At 33.6% G+C, this 22,266-nt stretch overlaps 2 protein-coding genes across 2 annotated transcripts; both read right to left on the reverse strand.

Annotated features, from left to right (window-relative positions):
* Nucleotides 1–270: 270 nt before the first annotated feature.
* On the reverse strand, nucleotides 271–11,875 carry LOC106768277 (probable phosphoinositide phosphatase SAC9). Its single transcript, XM_014653331.2, has 13 exons — nucleotides 11,648–11,875; nucleotides 10,970–11,565; nucleotides 9,957–10,089; nucleotides 8,359–9,578; nucleotides 7,930–8,037; nucleotides 7,650–7,820; nucleotides 7,030–7,272; nucleotides 5,803–6,228; nucleotides 4,144–4,965; nucleotides 3,195–3,392; nucleotides 2,647–3,105; nucleotides 2,324–2,551; nucleotides 271–845 (listed from the first exon to the last, which is right to left on the reverse strand). Exons 1-13 carry the CDS (start codon nucleotides 11,658–11,660, stop codon nucleotides 564–566), a joined length of 4,899 nt encoding a protein of 1,632 aa, XP_014508817.1. The 5' UTR covers nucleotides 11,661–11,875; the 3' UTR covers nucleotides 271–563.
* Nucleotides 11,876–18,555: 6,680 nt separating this feature from the next.
* On the reverse strand, nucleotides 18,556–20,297 carry LOC106765991 (phospholipase A1-Igamma3, chloroplastic-like). Its single transcript, XM_014650753.2, has 2 exons — nucleotides 20,219–20,297; nucleotides 18,556–19,266 (listed from the first exon to the last, which is right to left on the reverse strand). The coding sequence occupies exons 1-2, from the start codon at nucleotides 20,295–20,297 to the stop codon at nucleotides 18,638–18,640; spliced, it is 708 nt and encodes a 235-aa protein (XP_014506239.1). The 3' UTR covers nucleotides 18,556–18,637.
* Between the last annotated feature and the right edge of the window lie 1,969 nt (nucleotides 20,298–22,266).

Genomic DNA, 22,266 nt, shown 5'->3' on the forward strand with positions numbered 1-22,266 from the left:
CGTGGGCCCTCACCATCTTCGCCTTTGTTTTAAATCACGTTTTTTGTTTATTAAAATCAAACATATGCCTTTATGGTAGCAAGCCATCATCAAACAAAGCTCATTGAATATCAATAACCATATCCATGATCGTGAATGAGGGAATGAGAAGGCTCTACATATAAATATATGATGGATATGAAGAAATTCTGCTTTAGGATCAAGTGCTGATCAGCTTGCCAGTTTCAACGTAAAATATTGCAAACAGTGCTCCAGTGCACATGTACAGAATTTAGAAAATCTGAGAGAAACAATTACATTTAAAATATAAGTCAAAAATGAAATTCGCCCTTTGGGTAAACTAAATAACTACTAAAACCGAACCTCCAAACCCTAACCTCATCCAAAACTCCCAAATCCCCCGCCTTTTCCAAGCACCCACAAGTGGCCAGAAATTATACAAATAATGTTCCTAATCGAATAGTCCTATAATACTATTACATCAATGGATGAACTTTACATCTACATAATACAACATAATGTTTACACAATCAATCAATATAATAACCAGTACTGACGTGTAATTAAACTGCTCCCAGGCTAGCCCATTTGCCAAGGTCATATGGATCAGCATAGTAATACAGCTTAATTCTATTAGACAAAGATAGCCCTACTGCCAGTGGAGAAATTCTTGTGCCAGAATCATCTTGTTCTGAGGGGTCATCAGTAAAAGCTGCAATATCTCCCAGTAGTTTGAAGGTAATTCTGCGAGTTTGTATCTGGCCAGAGAAATCAAAGTACATTGGTGTTCCCGCTCGTGCCTCTGGTAATCGGTACTCACCAATGGTGACCACGGTATGGGGTTCCTGAAATCAATCAAAATAGTCCGGTTGTTTCACCCATAAAATATGAATAAAAAGGAATATTTCAAAAGTTGGGTGAGTAGGTGTAAAATGTAATAAAAGAAAATGTCTTTATCCGACAGCTCATGTTCATGGAATAGTTAGTTCATAACAAGTCTTTAGAGAGTCAGAGGTCTCTAAATCAATCAGGCTCGCCCCTTTCTAATTAAAGAAAACATAGAATTTTAGCATAGACTAGGTGGTCTATGGACCCCTGATTCTATGCCTCTAGCCAATGTAACATAAAAATCATTTATATTTCTTCACCTAAGAGCTTAAGATTTTCGAATTGCTATTTCATGATAAAAAAGACTTAGACTTCAAAATATCATTAAAACTAAGACTTTCTACATTTTACCCTTATTCTGTGATCAATTGGGCTGAGTTGTTGTACCGATTGTATGAAGTCCAATTCGAATAAGCTTATTATTTTGGAGTATACATACATCCTAGGAAGGTTGTGTCCTATGTTCCTGACTTTTGGCTTCCTCTTCCTTCACATTGGATTAAATGTAACATACTTATGCTGATGGGACAGCTAAAGGTTCTCTTAATGTATTTGGTTGTGGGATTACTTTTACAGATCATCATGCTTCCATTGTGGATTATTTCTCTTCATAGCTTAGTGTTCATCATGCTTTATATGCTGAGATCATAGGTGTCATTGCATTAATTTCTGGATTGAGTGTAACTCTCAACTTATTATTCAAACTCGGTCAAATACTCGTATTATTCCTTAGAATCTTCATTAATAGATGGTTGAATTGTTGAATGAATAGTAATACTACGTGCATTAATTGTTTGCATATTTTTAGAAAAGGTAATCAATGCATGGATAAAGTCATTATGGCACTAGATCTTAAGGTTATACTTGGTGGGATAATGTTCCTAGTTTTAGTTGTCCTGAGTTTTCAGGAGATTTTTTATTTACCCTTTCAAAAAGGTTTAGGGATTAATGGCTCAGGTTTGGTTCCCCCACTGCCTTTATATTTTGTTCTTTCTTTTTATAATATTTTGAGGTGCCGCAAATGATTGATGTTGTTCGTGGTGCCAACATAGTTGGGGTGGCAAACAACATAGAGATGCCTTAGCACTCTCATTTCTATTAAAAAAAATTGCTCTTATGGAAAATTTTCTATGAAGTGTAACTTTAAAAAACAAACGGACGATCCCTTTTTCTACTACTTCAAAATAGTACAATTAGTGCTTCTTCGTGGATATAATAAAAATATTTTGTGAATTAAACCCTGATGCCGTTTCTTATTATTTTAAAATTCATTCTACACATTATTGTGCAGGTGCCAAACAACCATGGCCCGACCAAAAAATTAGGTACACAGAATCAGAGCTCTAATAAACATAGCAATTCATGGAAGGAGAATCTCCATGGACATACCTAGGCAAGAGAAACGTGACAAAAGCAGTAATGTTTCAGTAATTACCTGGAGAACGGATACTTGAATGTGCAATACGGCTGGAGTGATGTATCTGTCATCCACAAGGGAAGGAAAACGTTTGCTATGTACATCTGAAAAAGGTGAATGGGTAACCCGAGGCTTGATTGCACTAAAGGCATCTAGACGAAATCCAGCAAGCAAGGGAGAAACAGGAGACAGATACTGCTCCAGGACAAGATCATTGTCCATCAACCTTTCGGCCTCAATTGGAACCTAATAAAAGAAGTTAATAGATATTTTTGAGACAGATAACTTAAAAAACAAAATGATCGTCACAAAAGGATTAAGCAAAATAGCGTAGACTTTACCTTGAATCTGTTTAGCTGTGGTGCTCTTTCCAACCACCCAGTCAGGGCCAACTGGTCAGAGCTTTGTTGTGGTTTAAGATCAACTTCCTTCCTAGCGGAGCTTCCAACCACTAAAATCCTCTTGGCATGAAGACAGGGTTCACTCTCAATAGATCCTCCAAATGAGGCACGTCGAGCTTCTTGTGCAAAAGGGTTCTCATCAACAGACAACAGATTGAAGTCATTTCCAATATTCATAGAACTTGAACCAACTCGTTGAAGGCGTAAACTAATCCAAATTATGCGGCAGCGAACAGAATTCTTGAAGGGAAACTTCACATGTCTAGGCACTTTATGCTCTGTTCCTGACTTTTCAGGTCCATATAATTCTGAGGAAGAATTAATCATAGATTGCAGATCCCACTTTCCCATTAAAGATCTTTCTTCCTTGTGTATTTTGTTACTTGCCCAAATTTGCACCTGCGCCAACATATTCCCAGTGTTTAACTTTAAACAGAAGGAACAATAAAAGGAAATAAAGCACAGAGGAATGACATACGAATACTTACAATAGGAGCATCAGCCGCAGTGTAGCCACATGGGCTGACAATCAATATAACCCCACTAACATCAGAAATATTGCCCAGGACAATTCCAAATTCAACGGCAGAGGTACGAGATGGAGCTTTCCAATATGATAACCCCAAACCAGAATTTAAAGGCGCAAGCAATGACAAAAATGGAGCAGAATCTGCAGCTGCTTCAACCTGCAATTTCATGGATAATGGTTATCGCATATAGATGTGTTGCAAAAGCAGGATTACAGTTGCATTTGAAAGACCAGAATCATATTGGCTCCCCAATAAGAGAAAAGTCTATTATTTTCCCTGCATGGTGGCAACACAAAATTTAACCCCATAATGCTTCACTTAACATGCAATTAGTACACTCAAGCGGATAATAAAAAAGTCACAGTTGATTAAATCACTGAAAATGATTTAATATTTGTTATAAAGCAGCCAATGTAATTAACGATATATGGTATTTGCTAGTTTTCTAAATCTTTTCTAGACAACAAGATTCTTTATACTATATTTTTTAGATATACCACTTGAAAATCATTAATTCAGCTCCAAAGATCTAGCAAAATGAGGCATTGTAGTCATAGACAAGAATTCAGCTACAAAAAATCATATACACAATTCTCGCAATTGCATGGTAAATTTTGAGATTATTTGAACGAAAACTTATATATCAAGTTCTTCCATCAATTCTATGAAATGATTTCCTTCCTTTCTCAACAACATATTCACTGATGAACAATCTAATATTAAAATCATTTAGATAATTGGTATTAATCTCATCCATGCATGATTTAACTCTTGATGAAAGTTTTATATCGTTGATTAAACACATCTTTGGTAGATGCAGCTGTATGCGGCTCGATAACTCACATGGAAAAGTAAAACAAAATGAAGCAATGCCAAAAATAAAATTATATTAAGTTAAAAAATATACCGGGTGTAGAAAGCTGCCAAAAGGAAATTCAGCAAGCGATTCATATCCATTCAGTAATGAACATACTGCTTTTCCATTAGGCTTGTTATCACAGGCATGATTCTTTTCTAGAAGATAATCCCAAGATAAACCAATTACTTGCTTCAAGGCATTGCAAGCAGCCTTTTCCACACGTTCTGTTCTTCGTAAGCTAATCAGAACCCTCACATGGTCCAAAATCAATGCCTGAAGCACAATATCCTGGCAACATCGTTTGCAAATTATACCATCCCGAGCTAGTAAACGATTTACAGGTAAATCAACTAGGCAACTTTGGCTTGAAGCACCATTGTAATTCATGACCTCTCCTCTAGTGTTATATCCTACAAGCAGAAGTGCCCCCCTCCCTGCACAGCAAACTCTACAAACCTTCCTTTCACATTGGGAACACAAGAATAAAGCTTCTGAAGCACCAGTAGATGACATTGTGCTAGATGAATGACCTGCCTTTTTAATTTCCGCACGCACTTCACACTTGCCACCAGAACAGGTTTCCTCAAGACTGATAATATTCCAGAAATCTATTGGATTATCATCAAGAGTCCCAAGACCAATAGCAGCAACAATTTTATCTTCAAGAGAAGTTTCACCAAGCAGAGCAAGATTGTTTGCAACTTTAGATAATTTTGCCATATAAGCTTCATCAAGAAGTGCATTGGGATTAATGGTTGCAGGATCCATTCCAACGGATAGCAAGGCTCTATCCCTTTCAGCAGCAGAAAGATTCAACTTAAGACGTTCAATTTCAAGTTTCATGGCTTCAATGAAGTTGATTTTTCTTTGCTACAAAACGTTGCCAAAATACTTCAAGAATTAGATTCAAACGAAGATACCAAAAGAACAATTACTTCTTCCGTTTAAGATATATACATAATATAACTTTACATTCAGTGCCCCGCTAAGCCACCCCAAGGGTGGTGAATGAAATTATTGAATCCATTTTAAGTGACTGATTAATCAATCACTATTAACCAGTTTTCCAACATCTCTTGGTTTGGCTTGGCTTATTAGGAATGTCACATTTCTTGCTAAAGAAATTGTATTAGGGAGAAATAGAGAAAGTATGACTCATAATAGAAATATCCTCAAACAGATGAAATGAAATGCTGCCTAGACTCTCTCCCTACCCTATGAAAAATGAAACTCCCTTGAAATAGCTGAGTACTGGAGAGAGAGAAGAAAAAAAAAAAAAAAAAAAAAAAAAAAAAAAAAAAAACCAATCTATGCAACCTTGAGGACTAATTTAAGGGACTTACTCACTACTCAATCCAACCAAATACACAATTTACTTTTCCACAATATCTAAATTAACCAATATAAGCTGCTACAAATTCTGAAGTACAGAATTCACCAAAACTTAAATCCAAAAAAAAGTGAGTGTACTATGATGCAAATACAAGTGTGAAAATTGGTAAATAAGATAACAATATCCCTTAGTGGAAACTGCAAGGAATCTGATAACAAATAACAATCATGAATGAAACTTACATCCAAATATTATGTCATGAATCATCTTTGACAACAACAATAGTGTATGGAACATTCATCATGATGAGAGAAAATAATGTTATCGGAAAATTTATGATGATTCATAGAAACATCGAGAAATTTATAACATACCAGACCTGGCCCCGCAAGAGTTTTAAGGCACTTCAAATATTGTTCAGCACTACTATCTGAATGTCGGGCATCTTCTCCTGAGATTTTACCATCATTTTTGACACCATGATTTTCAACACTGAAGTCCAAGAAATCAAGTGGGTCACTTTCCTGGTAGACAACATTGGCAGTAACTGGTTGTGCAAGTGGGTGTGGAAGTGGGTCATCCCCAGACAGGAGGTCAAGCAAAAGGTCAGCAGAACTGCCTCCTTGCTCGGTTGGTGATACTTTTCCAATGGATGACGGGTTAAATGGACTTGTATCAGAATCAGATAAAAAGGGATTTATCTCTTCTTGAAACTTCTTGACATGCTCAACTAATCTTGTACCACGGCCTTCATTGGTAAATACATCACTCCAAGGAAGAGAAACTCCAAGGATTTCAATCTATTGGCAAACCACATCATATAGCAGCAATTAAAGATATATGTAACCCGTAACCCAAATTTATATGCCTACCTTGAAAATAGAAGTAGAGCAATAAAGAATTAACTCGGCAATTGAATTAATAGGCATGGGGATAGCACATATGCAAGTAAAGCATTCAACCATGGTCTAGTAATAAGTACAGGAACAATAAAAATCATGTTGCATTGCTTTTTGAGCACGTGTCTAGATGTACATTTTCAAATTTAATTTCAAGACCTTGACGTTTTAAAAAATATTTCTGTTTCATCAAAATGAAAATTGATTTAGAGAAAAAAGGAAATAATGAAAATATGCCAGAATCAAATCCATTTAGAAAAGGAATAAGTTTTCATCATTATTGACATGTAATCTAAATTAATACTGACAAACAACAATTAACTTAGCTAGGACACACTAGAATTAAAAGCACAGGATACTTTAGCACCCCCTATTTAAAAACGGGGCTGGCAGAAAGATTCAATAAACTTTAATGGACTTTCACTCAATACAGAAATACCTCAAAATGGATCTACATCAAATTTACTAATGTTATACAGAGAATAGGAGAAGAATGGGATTTTGAAAGTAAAATTGTTACATAAAGAATTTAAACCTATATTAATTGATTATCAACTCACCTATTCAGTTAAATTATGCTTCGTATTACCAATATATAGGATTTCAATCACATGAAAAAGTAGTGCAGTCATGCAACCCACATAGAATATTAAATAAAAATGCCAAAGACTATTATAGTTTGTCAAGCCACACGACCCATACCTCACCAAGTGTTAATGGTTTTCTTCCAGAAACAGTTGGATAAAAGGTTAGTGCAACTACACGAGTAAGGAAATCCCACTCTCCCTCAAGTTCCTCAAAATCATACAGTAAGGAGAAGGGTAATGCATCTTGGGAATGAAGACGAGAATTTGCTCCAGTTATAGCCACATCTTCTGCACCAATTGCCCCAGGTAAGGGTATCACAAGGTTGGTCCCACTTGCACATTGTGGTATAGAAGCACCCTGCCAAATAGATGTCAGACAGGTTTAGATGTCAGAACTATATTCATAAAACTCCATAAAAGAAAGTAAGAAGTTGCTTGCCCCTATAGCTAGACAAACCATTGCTTACTAAAATTCAAATAATTTTATTTTATACCTAAGCAGATATAGATATTGCATTATGTAAACCATAAAGAATATACAGTCAAGATAATAATTAAAAATTGAAGATGCCTTTCAAGCTATTCCTTTTAGAAAGTTTTACATTGCACGCAACACAAATGAGCGCAACAAGACTTCTTCCTACTCAAATAGCATGATTGAGACCAACTATTTTGTAGTATTATGCACACATGAACATTATGAGTTGTTAGACACAATGAGGACAAAATACAGACCTCCAAGACCAGTTTAAGCCCATCTAAATGGCGCCCTGTCCTTACATCAACTGTTGATGGATAAGTTGAATCATCTGCACCATGGGATATTGTGAGAAGGAGCTGACAAACATGGCAAGGTTCACCAAGATAAATAATGATTTCAACTACATCTGCAGGCTGTGGACAAATCTGTGAAAGGAAAAGGTATACATATTTTGGTAAGATGAGATACATAAAAATTTCAGATATATATAATTGAAAAAATTCATACATGAAAAGTAGACAACATTTAGCATACCCAGACAAGGCCTTTTCTTTTGAAACTCAGAAGATTAGCTTCACCACCAGAAATAGGAAACAAGTTTGCAATTGGTTTGAGAACAAAACCAGATGGTCGAGACGGTACCTACAATGATCAGATACCTAAGTTATCGATAACTGCTTGCCTGTTCCCATTGAAAACCACAGGTTTAAAAGTTTGAACATTAAAAAATTATACCATATTAACTGGCATTACAAGTCAACAGTTAAAAGTGGAATCCCTCAACCAGAAGCAGACATGAATACAGAAAATTTAGCGACAGAGAGATGCAAAAAGTGAAAGGAGATGTGATTCAGTGACTAACATGAAATTAATTATGAAACTGCAATTGCTAGGCACTTGATGCATGAAAAAGAAACAGAAAGGCATCACTCAGTTAACTTTGACAGTTGGCAAGTCACATACATGTAGAGGTTTAAGGGAAATTGATGGAAGATGCTTGAAAAGCCTCATTCCAAGAAACATTTCTAATTGCTTTTGACGAGAGCTATCCACAACTGCATTCTTATATCTTCTTTGCAGAGTGATTTTCACATTCTGTGCAGCAGAAAACTGTTTAAACTTTCCTGCTTCTTCACTGAATATGCTAAGTATTTGGCTATGCATTGCTTTGGAACCAGTGTAAAGAGTAGCATGAATATCCCCAGCAAGTAAGAAAAGGTCAGAAAGTTGAGATACAGGAGATAAAATTGTTGACCTCTTGAACTCCTCAAATGTCATATCAAATCTCTTCCATGGTTTATCGGGACATGGATGCATCCATGTGGTTGTTCTGGTATTATGATCAATATAATATGTTTTTCCTGTCACAGCATCAGATCGCTTCTCCCACCCAGGTGGCAGTGGAGCAGTATATCCACCATAATTATTTCTCATTGACTGATAACCAAAAGCCAAATCACTATCAAGTGATATCCCCAACCGTCTACATTGCTCAGTGAATACTTGGAGGCAGCCAAAGAAACTAGCAGCATTGGTCCTATCCAAAGAATCGGCACAGTTAAAACGTATGATCCCATTTTGATGTGTTCTTAAGCAGAATGCACCTTCAAAATCATCATTGTAGATAACTTCGCCTCTGCAATCATTTATTCGTTGTCGGGAAGGCAAATAATCCCCTTCAGAGATACCTATGGATATAGTAGGTGCTTTCAGAAGTATCCATAACCCTTCAATTGTCATTTGTTCACCTTTTAATTTTGTACTAGCATGCCAGTCATAATTTATCAAATGGACCCGAGTGTATGGAAGCTTCCCAGATGATCTAATAAAGTTAATAGACTCCTCAAAATGTTGAACCAAAAGGGACTCTGACTTCCCTTCACCATTTCGAAGCAAGTTTATCAATACAATGGGAACCAAAGCTTTTCTGTTCGGTTTCTCACCAGCACGTATATCTAGATTTCGAGCATCGTATCTCTTACTCAATCTTCCATAATACTCTACACTTCCTTTATAAGGATCACAATCTGAAACATAAATTTCAGCTTCTGCAGCTGTAATTTTCAGTTCTGCACCCCACCAGATAGGAATAGTGCCTCTTCGCCACACATATGTGTTGAAAGGTTCACTTTGACCAGATCGTTTGGGAACCCATACTAGTTGTTCACACTCCACTTCGTTTCCTGCAAAATGGAATCTAATAAAAATTTGGCAAGTGGTAATACTAAGGCACACAAAATGATGATTATCAAGGGCAAAACAGAAAAGATGATGAATAAATGATTTGGAAACAGTACACACACCTTACACTACAAAAAGAACTAGGGTGAAATAAGTGATTGTGAAACTTTCCCTATTTAGGAATTTAACAAAGATATTAACGCATGTTACTGAAACCATAATTTACAAGATGATGTATTAAAATCATAATCAAACAGGTTTAAGTTAAAATGAATTATTATTTCCTTAAAGTCAGCCAGACAGCTATTCTTATGGGTCAATAAATCAATTAATCATAATGGAAAAATGCTAGTTAAACAGGCAATGATATCCGCATTCACCTGTACTGAAACATGAATTTAGCCCCCTTGCCAAGTATCGAGTACCCGGGTGAAGCCTACTTCGACGAGCTATGAGAACCACAATACCTTCGAGTTGACCTGAGCTTCCAAAACTTCTACATTCTGCAAACCCCTACACATCAAGACCAAGTGAGACAAAAGAATGCACATGTGAATTTCACATCTTAATCGCTCTATACAGGTACTATCTTTGGTACAGCATTGCTATAAAAGATAATCACTAATTGAGACAGAGCTTGCACAAGCATGGAGGTAGAAAAGAAAACTAATAATAGCCAATAAGAACAAACTAACAGCCAAAGGCACATCCATAGTTCATGATTATCATTCTCACAATACAAGGATGTGAATTAAAAAACTTAAACAAGTATACCACAATTGTGCGTTCATAAAGAGACTATTTGTAAAATCTCGTCTACCCATGTTGCCAAACGCAACAAATGCTATCTTTCAGAAAGCAAACCACAAATTCAGTCATTATCATCCTTAGTTGTTAATGCAAAAAAGTTCACCAACCTCCTAACAAACTCATCTTTCTTGGCATCCAATTTGCTCAAATAAAATCTTTCAGCTAGCAAGATAACACAGGTAACCAGGGTTCAAAAAACAGTCTGCAACTACAATTTTGATCACAACATTGAGGTTTGTGGGGTCTATTAACTGAAACACAAAGACAATCGCAGATTTGTTTGCAATATCGTACAATATCTAGGAACGCAACAATCATCAACCGTGACTACAATTCAAAACATTGAGTAACTTTAATTGTATTGAACTCCCGAATTCAGATTATCCTACATTCACGAAATTACCAAGATTCAACAAGCAACTGATATCTCAAGAGCAAGTTACACTAGATTCACTCAATTGCACATTTGAAGTATCCAACTTTCACGTACTTTCTTGCTATTCTCAGGGTTCAACAACAATAGATATTTCAAAATTAAGTTATACTACATTCGCTCAAACGTAAACAGAAGAGATCACAGAACCTGCAGTAGCGTGACGCAATGCCGTGGCAAGCCAATATCAACAAACGGCGTAGAAAACCACGCGTTCCAAACAAACTCCTCATCAGGTTGACTCATCGGGAAGCGGCTTGGAAAAGGGCGCGTAACATCCCTCGTCTCGCAGAAGTAATGCTTCCCGTCAATATCAAGCTCCGTCAACTCTTGCACGTTCTTGGCCTCTCCCTTCCCCAGCGACACCGCATTGTGCAGCGGAATCCTGATCCAGAGGCTCTCCGCCACCGTGTATACGCAACCGCCACCCGGCATATTGGGAACGCTGGCGGTCAACCTCGTCGCGACGAGGAGCATGGCCACGTTCCCGAACGCGGCGTATCCTAATATCGCCCTTGCGGGAGTCCTGCTCTTGCAAGCAAATCGCGATCCATTGGTGACGAAATCCAAGGCCTCACCCTGCGACTTGAACAGATCGAACCCTGGCCTGGCAAAGTAGAGAAGCGCCCCGGTGGTTGGATCGACGTAGATTGCCTGAGTGTCCGTTCTGGTGCAGAGGCTCACAATGATGTAGACTTCGTCGGAGTCCAGCGTCACCACGATAACCGACGTGTCCCTCAAAGCACCTGAAAATTAACGAACGCGAATTCGTTGGGAAATGAAAATTGATCGAACGGTAATGTAACGGGTGGATCCAATTTAGCTTACCCGGTGATTCCATCGGTTAGGAATTGAATTGAAGCCGCGCCACCGCTCATATACAGAATCGATTCCGGCGAGGGATGGAAGATCTGGGATTGACTCCGACGGAATCAAGTTCACGACCACCGAAATGAGTATTGCCTCGCTTCAGGCGAGCTAATTTATTTTACGATTAATGGATTGGAAACAAAAGAAATTGTTTGTTTTTTTTCATGTATCTCAGTAGAATGTTTATTTAGTGAAATCATTTTCCTTTTCTAGAATTTAATTCAGCCAAAATTGTGTATCTTGTTGTTCAGATTTAATTTGTTATTCTATTTTTTAAAAAAGTAGTTATTTCTTTATTCTTTTGTATTTTGTTTGATTATATTTATGCGAGTTCGAAGTTATCATGCTTGGTAATTTTAATAACAACACAGTTAAAAGTGTCAAAAAATAATCTCATGTATAAAAAAATCTAGCACGCATAATTAAGTAATTAATATTGCAATAATTTTTTATCAATTATAATATTTAAAATTATGATCTATTTTTGTGAACTTCTAAATTTTTGTTTTACTTTTTCTTATATAATAATTATGTGGAAGTTAAAGTTGATCAAGTGTTACTTTGTATCAACTCATTTCAATCAAAAACCTTGTACATTTTGTAATAAATGGATCATTAAACGAGAATAATTAAGTTTAAGCATAATAAAGTTATCCTTAAAACTAATTTTTCTATTTTGAAAAGTGAAACACACAATTTTATTTTATGCTAAGTGAGATAAAAAAAATTATGGTAATGACTTCATTAAAAATATTTATTTTATTAAGTGATAAATTTATGGTAATTGAAAAAATCCTCCAATAAAACAAAATTATTAATTTAGTAAATTTAATGTTTTGATTTTCTGTTTTTCTCCTTTTTTTTTCTTTTTTTTCGGCATTATTGTCATTCTCATTGTAATTGTATATTTATTATTATTATCATATTTGACAACAAAATTAGTATTTATTTTGTGAAGAGATTACAAATGGATTTTAAATATATAATAACTGACGTATTTAATAATAGAGTTTTATAAATTTAATTACCAACAAATTTTCAAAATATTTTACTATACTATCAATGTATTACCGTAGAATTTATAAATAAAATAATTATCGATCAATTTTATTACGACATAATTAAAGCTAAAGCGAACACTTCGATACTGATTTCTCAGTAAAAACAAATAACAAAGTTTATTTTTATTTTAATAATTTTGTAATAATCTTTTAACCTTCTTTCTAATATAAAATTGGAGATAAAGTTTAATAAAATATATTAAAAATGATGGTACAATTTTATTAATATATTCGTAAGCTTTCATTTTAAGTTTATTAATATTTTAGTGAGATTCTATTTTTAAGTTACTAAAAATATTATTTTATATATTTAATTAAAATTAATAATTTAATATATTTAATATTCAATTCAGTATATTAGATATTTCAATAGAAACGGTGGTTATTTAAGTAGCTAAAAAGTAAAGATGTTCGTTATAAAAATTAATATAACAAACTTTAAAATATATAGTTTTAAAAAAATTAATTAAAAATATATAATATATTGAAAATAAAACTAAATTTTACTTGTAGAATATATTTAAAATTTGTCAAAACCCTAAAATATTACATGTTTGGGGAGGGATAGATGTCTCAAAAATAAAACAAATTCAAACGAAGCTCGTCTCATTATCTTCAGACTCTGCATCTTTAAAACCAGAATTCTATACTTTTCTCTCTCTCTAAAATTCCTTACTTATGTTTCATTAGATCATAGATCAAGGACTTCCTAGGTGATCTTGACTTCAAGAATATCCTTTTACAACTATCATATTCTTGTATAGGGCGAGTAAGTTTCATTTCAGTGAATTCTTGTGAATTTTTGCACATGCAAGCTAAGATTTGGTTTACGTGTGTTCATTAGCTTCCTCTTCCCATTTCTGATAACATTTCTAATCTTTTGTTTGGTCTGGCTTCATCAATTAGTGAATGATAGGTTCTTAGGATTTTTCAAGTTTCTGAAGTTGTTAAGCATATTGGTTCGGTCAAAGGGGTAAGAGAAGCTAGTTAATTTAATTGTTTGCTTTATGATGTATGAAAAATGTTGTTTGATGATTATGCATGTGTGTAAAATTGATGATTTGATGTTCGGTGTTGTTAGTGTTGAATATTCATTGTTGTATTCATGTTGATTGTGATTCTACATAATTCTGGTTCAGTGGCCGAGTGGAATTGGGAGGAAGTGTGGTAGTGAAACTGGAGAATTTGTGTTCGGTGTGAGTTTGGATTGTATAAGGAATTTGGGTAAGTTGTTTAAGACTTGTTAGAATCTTTAAGTCACTTAAAAATGTACCGAAAGTAGGAAATCTGGTTTTCGGTCATTGAGTTCATAATTTTGTAGAATTATGCAGTTCGTTGAGGGTCCTTTGTTGACCGTTCAGTTTTCTCCTTGTGTTCGGTCTTAATTAAATACTGCTTATGCGGAACTTCAGTTAATGACCGATCGGTCTTGTATTGGTGGTTGATTTTAATATAGTGTCCAGTCTAGTATTAGTATTGGTATTCGGTCTTACACTGTGTTTGGCCTCTTATGGTCTCACCAAGCTAATGACCGTTCGGTTATGTGTTGGTATCCGTTTTAGTATATCGTTTGGACATATTGTTGAACCGTTCGGTCTTACTCTAGAGCTCGATCTCTTAGTGGGGCTCGGTCTCCTATTAGGATTCGGCCTAACATTGGTTCTTGGCCTTGCTATAGAATTTGAATGTTATAGTCTTCGATCCCTCTTCTACTGGTTAGTCATTAACAGTGTTCGACCATTTCTTCAATATCACCTAGTATAGACCGTTCGGTCCTGTTCTTTGGATAATGAAAGACTGTTCAGTCTCATACTAAGTGTTCGGTCTAAGTTATTGGGTTCTGTCTAAGTTCTTAGTATTCGGTCTAAGCTCTAAGTGTTCGGTTGTTCTAAGTGTTTGATCCTCAAACTGTATTAGGCTTAGGTTTGAGCCTTACTCTTGGTCATATTCATGAGTGATAGTTGTTACCGTTCGGTTTGACCTAACTAGGAAGCTTTCAGTTTGTTGAAGGATTATGGTTATATTGTATTTTGGGTGTTTACTTCAGTGGTTTAAATATGTTATGCATGAGAAATATTTTTGATATTGTAGTGTGGGGTGAGATTTCTAAAGGTAGATATGAAAGAGAATTTCAAGGAGGAATGTCTTGGTGTTTAGTTTTCAAGGAGGAAAATATTTATAAGTATTTTAAATAAAATTCATGGATTGTAAGATCCGGGAAAATAGGGGTTTTACAAATATAATAGTTTTGAGACTTTGGATTTTTATTTGGAAATTAGTGTTCTTAAGTTTATATTTTTGTTAGAACATAATTATTATGTTATTTCTTTATTTTTATATTTTTTTGCCTAGGGGCAAAAGGGTCTTTTACCTTTATTGAATTGGTGTAGAAATTAAAGGAGGGTGTAGAAAGGAAAAATATGCAAATTAAGATAATATGGATATTTAATAAAATAATATTATGTAAATCTTTTAGAAGATTTAGTTGTTATTTTAAAAAAAAAAATAGTTAAATGAGAATAAGAGATATAATCTTGGTGGGTTTAAAGATTAAAAGAAATATTATTATTAGAGAAAATCATTATTATATATTATAGATTTTAAAAAGATTTGGTGGTTGATGATACTTTAAAAAGTAGTTAAGATAGAATAAGAGATGAAATCTTAGTGGTTTTGGAGATAAACTGAGAGATTTTATCAAAAATAAAAAGATAGAGATAGAATATAAGAGGATAAGAAGAAGAGTAAAAAGGGGTTGGCATTTTGCTGCCCTAAGAGGAAAAAACGAAAATTAGAAAGATAAGGGAGAAAAAAGACGTTTTCTAGGAGAAAATAGAGCCGAGAACGGGGCATAAAAAATGGGAGGACCATCGGTGACGTTGTGAAGCTTTCTTAGTGATCTTGGAAACAAAAATTGTACGAGCCCAGGTAAGGGGAGTGACTAGAATTACTTGTGTGTGTAAGGTTTGGCATTGAATGATATTCTTTATTATATGTTGCAATTTGTATGGTTGTTGGTGTGCATGGTTAATTTAGAATGATGATGATGATAGGTGACGTGAAAGTGGGTGAAAGTAGGAGAAAGAAGAGAAGTTAAGTGTGATGTGGGAAGATGATGGTTTGATAGTGATGACTCTTTTGGCCATGTGATGTGGGAAAGAGATTCTCTTCAGCCGTGTGATGCGGGAAGAGGATGGTTTGGTAGTGATGACTCTTTTGGCCATGTGATGTGGGAAATAGATTCTCTTCGTCCGTGTGATGCGAGAAGATGATGGTTTAACAATGATGACTCTTTGGTCGTGTGATGCGGGAAAAAGGATGATTTAGTAGTGGTGAATCTTTGTCCGGGTGATGCGGAAAAGAGATTTTATTTGAATGTGAGATACGAGAAGAGGATGTCGCGTGACTTGTAGTGAATTGGTTATGGTGGTTAGGTGGTGTAATGTAGAGGAAATAAGCCAGTGAGTGTTGATGTGATTGTTGTGATGTTAATTTTGTGATGTTAATGTGGTGATGGTAATGTTGTGATGATTTATGTTTATGATTTGGTTATTATTATGGTTAATATAATTGTATATTGTATGATAAGATAATTCTGGTTGCTCACCCTGAAAGTTGTGGCTGTGGTTTCCACCTATGATGATCGTACTTGTACGAAAGTAGATGATTTACAGATAAGATCGAATTTGAGTAGAGTTGGGATGTTATGTTCGGAGATTTATTATTTATTTTTCTATTATTTGAAAGTATTCTGATTTGGTATTTTTATGTAAAAGTGATATTCTCAACTTTTCAGACGATGTTTATATATATGTTTTGTTTTCGTATTTTAATTTAATAAAGTTGGATTATCTTTAATAAATGTTTTATAGAAGGGTTTTGACAAAAATTGCACCATGACATTTAAAAAAAAATCAGGATGTTACACGAATACCCGTAAAAAATATATAAAAATATTTTATACAATTTAAAAAAAATTAAATAAAATTACAAAGAAAAAATATAATATAATATAAATTTAATTAAATATAAATTAAAATTTAATTTTAATTAAATTTAACTAATAAAATAAAATTTTATTTTATTTTTAATTAAATTTAATTAAAAATATATAAAAATTATTTTATTTTTATTTTTTGCGAGTAACAAATACCTACGGGTCAAGTAGTATACTATCCGTACTCGACCCATTTAGAAACGGATATTAAAATACTCGCTACCCGTTATCTGCGGATAGTAAATATTCGCAGATAATAACTATTTATCATAGATTTTACTCTCGGATATTCATGTCCGTAAATATCTTTAGCATCCCTAATAATAACAAGAGATTATGTTATATAGGATTTTCGTGAAATAGGAAAATGATATTATAAAGATGATGATAAACAAAATTGTAGTAATAGGATTCATAATATATTACATTATCTAAGAAGTGTTGTTAGTGCTAGAAACATCAAAGAAAGCAAGGAAACAAGTAGTAGTTTAGAGAATAAAATCAATGTAAAAGGAACCAAATTTTATAAACTACTAGAAGATTTTTAGCAAGAATTATATCTTGGTTGCAAAAACTTCTCTAAGTTACCATTTATTGTTCAATTATTAAATATCAAATATTTATTTATTTGGATACAAAAGTAATTGATGTACTTATTAACAAGAACATTCCCAATAAGGAATAAAGTTCTTGGGACTTATTATGAGGCTCCAAAGTTTATTACTGAATTTGGGCATGGTTAAAAAAAAAAGCTTGTGATGAATGATTATATTATTTTTCAACATGATTATTTGAAATCAACATTACGTCCTACTTGTAAATTTTCTTAATTAGAGATAAGATACTCTATAATGTTATATGTTACTTCCCTTTAGTTCCAAAGTTAGTGTATCGTATACAGTGTAGATCGAATGATTAATATTTTGGAATCCATCCGCTACAACAACCATGTTAATGTTTTATGGGTTTTATAAAATTATTAATTTAAAGTATTTTTGTTTTATACCATTTATTTATATAATAATAAATTCAAATATTAAAATTATCCTTTTAATTAAAGATATAATTGAAATGAAAAATATATTTTTATTTAAATAATTATTTTAAATTTAAGCTCATGTGGATTAGATACAAATAGTTGTTGATATAAAAGTTATTTAATAAATGAATCACAAAATAGTAAAGCTTTAGATAGAGGTTGCGAGTTTTAATCAGGTTAAACTGAACCAATAAACTGAAACTCTAGTGAATATCTTTTGTGTAATAATTTCAAACACATACATCCGAAGTTATAATATTAAAAATTCATGTCTCATTAATCCTCAATTTATGTTTACTATCAATGAAAATATATTTATATTTTTCTTTTTTGTATACTTTTATTTGGAATTTATTTGGAATACATATCCCACCAATCACATGTAAATGAAATAACATTATGAATTAGTAATGTTTTTATATGTTATAATTGCATGGTGACAAAATATAAATAATGTTAACATATGAATGAAAAAAAAAATATCATACAATTAAGTCTAAACTAAAAAATATTTAATATTTTTTGTCACTAATATATTTAAATTTTTGTAGTCCTAATATGTTAGAAAAATTAATCATTGTGGTATTTTTTTTGTAACGTCCCAAAATATAACTATAAACCATATAATAGTAGTCTAAGAACAATTGTAGTCTAAGATTTTAAAGCATAAACTATACCATCATTCCAAAATAACCATAGAATTTAAAACTTGAAAAACAAACTGACTATTACAAAACTATATACAATACTAAAAGTAGGGGTGGGCAAAGTATACTGCACTGCACTATACTATAAATATTTGTAGTTAACTAAAAACAGTTCACCTAAATTGAACTGAACCAAAACATAGTTCATAATAGCTGAACTGTTTTTAGTTCAATCATAGTACAGTGCAGCAAACTGAGAAAATCACAGCTCTTGTTCACAAGCGCTATGTCACGCTTCGACGCCAAGCAGAACCTCTTCTCCTTCCCATGGTAGCCATCAACGAGGTGCAGATGAACCTCCAAGTTATGCGCACTCACCAGATCCACGTTCCCCTTCACGAACAGACTCTCTCTGTGATCCAACGCAATCTCTATCCCCACGTTCGCATAGCTCCACGGAAACGACAGCGCATCCTTTATGTACTTCTGAAACCGAAACTTCTCGTTCGTTATTATCCCCGGCATGGTGGGTACCACATCGTGCACGTTCACCACTCTCAGAACCTTCATCCCGAGCTCTTCACACCTCTCTTTAAACTTCAAATTCCCAATCCTAGGCCCCGTAAACGAAAACACCGTCATGGGAACACGTTCGTCACCGTCGCCAATCACGTTTAACCTAACCTCGGCTATGTCGTACGCGCTCAAAACGGCCAAGGCAGCACCGAGACTGTGCCCGATGACGGTGATTTTTATCTCTTCGTCTTTGTAGTAGTTAAGAAGACGTTTAACCTCTAAGAGTACTTGTTCGCGAGCGGAGAAAGAGCGGTAACCTAGGTGAGTGGGATGAACGAGAGAAAGCAAATGAAAATTGGAAAAAGAAATATAAACCTAAATTGAGTTAACTGTACTGAATATAAAATAGTTCAGTATTTTTAAACTGTACTATTAATTAGTTTAACTAGTTTTTAGTTAACTATATTATTAGTTTTTTAAGTTTAAAAAAGTATGGATTAACTGTAGTTTAAGTATATTAAGGTAACTATGCCCACCCCTAACTAAGAGAAAACTAGTCTAAGCAGCAACATCATCTCCATCCAAAGTTTGCTCCACTGAAAGCTCGTTTCCCTATGCTCACATTAATTAGATGATCATTGCAAAAGGAAGAATACAGTACATACAAACACAAACACAAGCAGAAAGGGTAAGCTAGATATAAAAACATTCATGATATCACATGGTTTATAACTATACATGAGCATCCATACAAAACAACTACTTCAAGCATCCTAACATATTATGACCTAGACTCGACTTGTCCAAACTTAGAATGATTGTCGAGCTATTGTGGGTTATGCACTTGCGGTGGCCTCTACTACTTTGCAAAGTCATTGCCAATGGGTTTCACCCTACCACACTCACAAGGTTAGTGTGTACCACGCCTTGAGGTATATTGGAAGCCCTCAAGACTAAGACCTCCTACTACTCCTCACGACATGGATCAATCCTCTCTATATGAGAGTGAAAGTACATTGGAGTTTCAGGATAACCCCCAAGACTAAGCTCCTGCATTCATTCTAAACAAACTAGAATCTCACCACGAGATTCTATGTTGAAGCTTACATTCACCACTTTGAATCACATACTTTTACTTGACAAGATACTCGATCATATACATGATACACACTCAATCATACTTCACATTTCAATCAACACTTCACATAATTCAAGTCAAGACAAAGAACAAAAAGAGTAAACTAGACACAGACCTTTCGCTCAACGCACCCCATTCATGGAGCGAAACCATAAGTTTCTTGCACAACGTCTCAATTCGTTGTGCGCACAATTCATTCTCAGCATTCATCAACCATATATTCACGAGCAACATTCAATAGTCATGAAGCACTTATTTTCTACCAATATACATTTCAATTCAATGCAACCAGCTCAAGTATCATAGAAACACACAACATACAGATATATGATCAATTCAAAGCAATCTAGCTTCCCTTACCTTGAATAAATCTGGACAGTTCTACCAAAACCTCGACAACTTGCTTGCAACGCAAGAAACTTCTAGAAACATCTACAAATCACCGATTGATGATAGAAAACAACTCTTAAAACCTAAATTGAGTTAGAAATGGAAGAGGAAAGCAACCAAACACATGGAAACGACAATCGTTGCATAATCACGATTAGAAATGTACGGAAAAAAAAGGAGAAATGACTTACCGACTCAAAACAAGAAATTTATCAGTCTAGAATGTAGCCCTCGACGTCAGGATCGTCTAAGCACCTCCTGATTGTTGAATAGATGACGTATGAGTAAAGAAAGTTAGAGAGAAGCGAGATAAAGAATAGAGAACATTGTTTTAGAGAAATAAAGTGTATTTAGATAATGAACTGAACTTTAGAAAATTCTATTTATATTATAAAATTATTTTTAAAATAAAATACTCGTCTCATTATTTTAATACACTTATCTAGTTTTATACTTTATTTTTTTAGGTTACATTTATTCTTAAAAAGCAAAAACTTTTGTCATAAAAAATTTCAGAAAATCCAAATTATGAAATTGGCAGGGGCGATATTCCACTATTGTCCCACTAGCAAAACGCCCCCACTGCAAACAACAATCATTGATATTTCAATGTTAAAATTTTAAAATTTCAATGTATAAATTTATTTCATAAAATACTAATGGCTACTCTTTAAATCATCTTTATATTTAGTATATGATACATTATTATATAGATTTGTCTAAATCATGAAGACTATATTGCTATACTCCTATAATATTGTTGTTCCCTTGATTATTCAGTAAAACGAATCAAAATTATTAATGACATTTGTAAGTAGTATTATTAATTAAGCAACAAAAATGTCTGGTTTCATTTCTTGTTATGTGATAGATTTTGTCTTTTAGTTGAGGAAAAAGGAAATACTTTTGTCTTGTAGATATGGAAAAAAACGATTGTTTTACTTCCACACATATTTTTGTTTCCATACATTTGTTTACTGGTCCCCATTCATTTCATTTCTTTGGGTGAACCTAGACACTTTCATTGATTTGATTTTTTTTTGGGTGTTTTTTAACTTTTCTTTTGCAATTTTTTGATTTGTTTATAATTTAAGTAGTCGGATTCTTTTATTTTTCTTCTAAATATGCGATATTAGTATTTGCAAAACTCAGATATATTACTTGGGTTTTTTAATTTTAATTTTTGCTGAAATTTGACATTAATAACTCACTCGCATAAAAAAATAGTTAATCATTGAAAAATAAGAAAATAATATATAAAACACTTAAAAATATGTTAGATGTATATGTGAATGCGTAAAACTTAATATTTATAAAATATGTTACTCTTACAATTATTTATCTTAAAAAAACACTTTTACACAAGGTTGAAAATTAAAGAAAACTAAAGGTTTAATAGCCAATTTTGTTCCCAATTTCGTTGATAAATCTCAATTTATTCCCTCGTTTTAAAAGTGTTTGAAATGGATCCTCATTTTCAAAATTTTGAGTCAAATTAGTCCCTTTTGTTAAACAGAAACAAATGGTCTTAAGGGTTTAATGATTTAGTATAAGAGATATTATTTTATAGATATCTATAAAATAATATCTCTTCTGCCAAATCATCAAGTCTTAACGTTGTTTGTTTCTGTTTGACCGAAAGGACTAATTTGACTCAAAATTTTGAAAGTAAGGACCCATTTCAATCACTTTTTAAAACGAGAGACTAAATTGAGATTTATCAACGAAACTGAGGACAAAATTGACTATTAAACCAAAACTAAAAGAATAAGTGAACTTTACTAATAAT

Source organism: Vigna radiata, chromosome 7 (assembly GCF_000741045.1).
Source record: "Vigna radiata var. radiata cultivar VC1973A chromosome 7, Vradiata_ver6, whole genome shotgun sequence".
In the NCBI taxonomy this organism is placed as follows: Eukaryota; Viridiplantae; Streptophyta; class Magnoliopsida; order Fabales; family Fabaceae; genus Vigna; species Vigna radiata.

What these genes read in the sequence shown, in the direction of transcription:
- LOC106768277 (XM_014653331.2), bottom strand. An exon ending in AAATTCATGTTTCAGTACAG is followed by an intron (nt 9,579 to 9,956) that starts GTGAATGCGGAT and finishes TCCATTTTGCAG; the next exon opens with GAAACGAAGTGGAGTGTGAA. An exon ending in CTCTTGCGGGGCCAGGTCTG is followed by an intron (nt 4,966 to 5,802) that starts GTATGTTATAAA and finishes AACGTTTTGTAG; the next exon opens with CAAAGAAAAATCAACTTCAT.
- LOC106765991 (XM_014650753.2), bottom strand. Translation starts at nt 20,297, where the DNA reads ATGAATGCTGAGAATGAATTGTGCGCACAACGAATTGAGACGTTGTGC. An exon ending in GGTTTCGCTCCATGAATGGG is followed by an intron (nt 19,267 to 20,218) that starts GTGCGTTGAGCG and finishes CCACTCACCTAG; the next exon opens with GTTACCGCTCTTTCTCCGCT.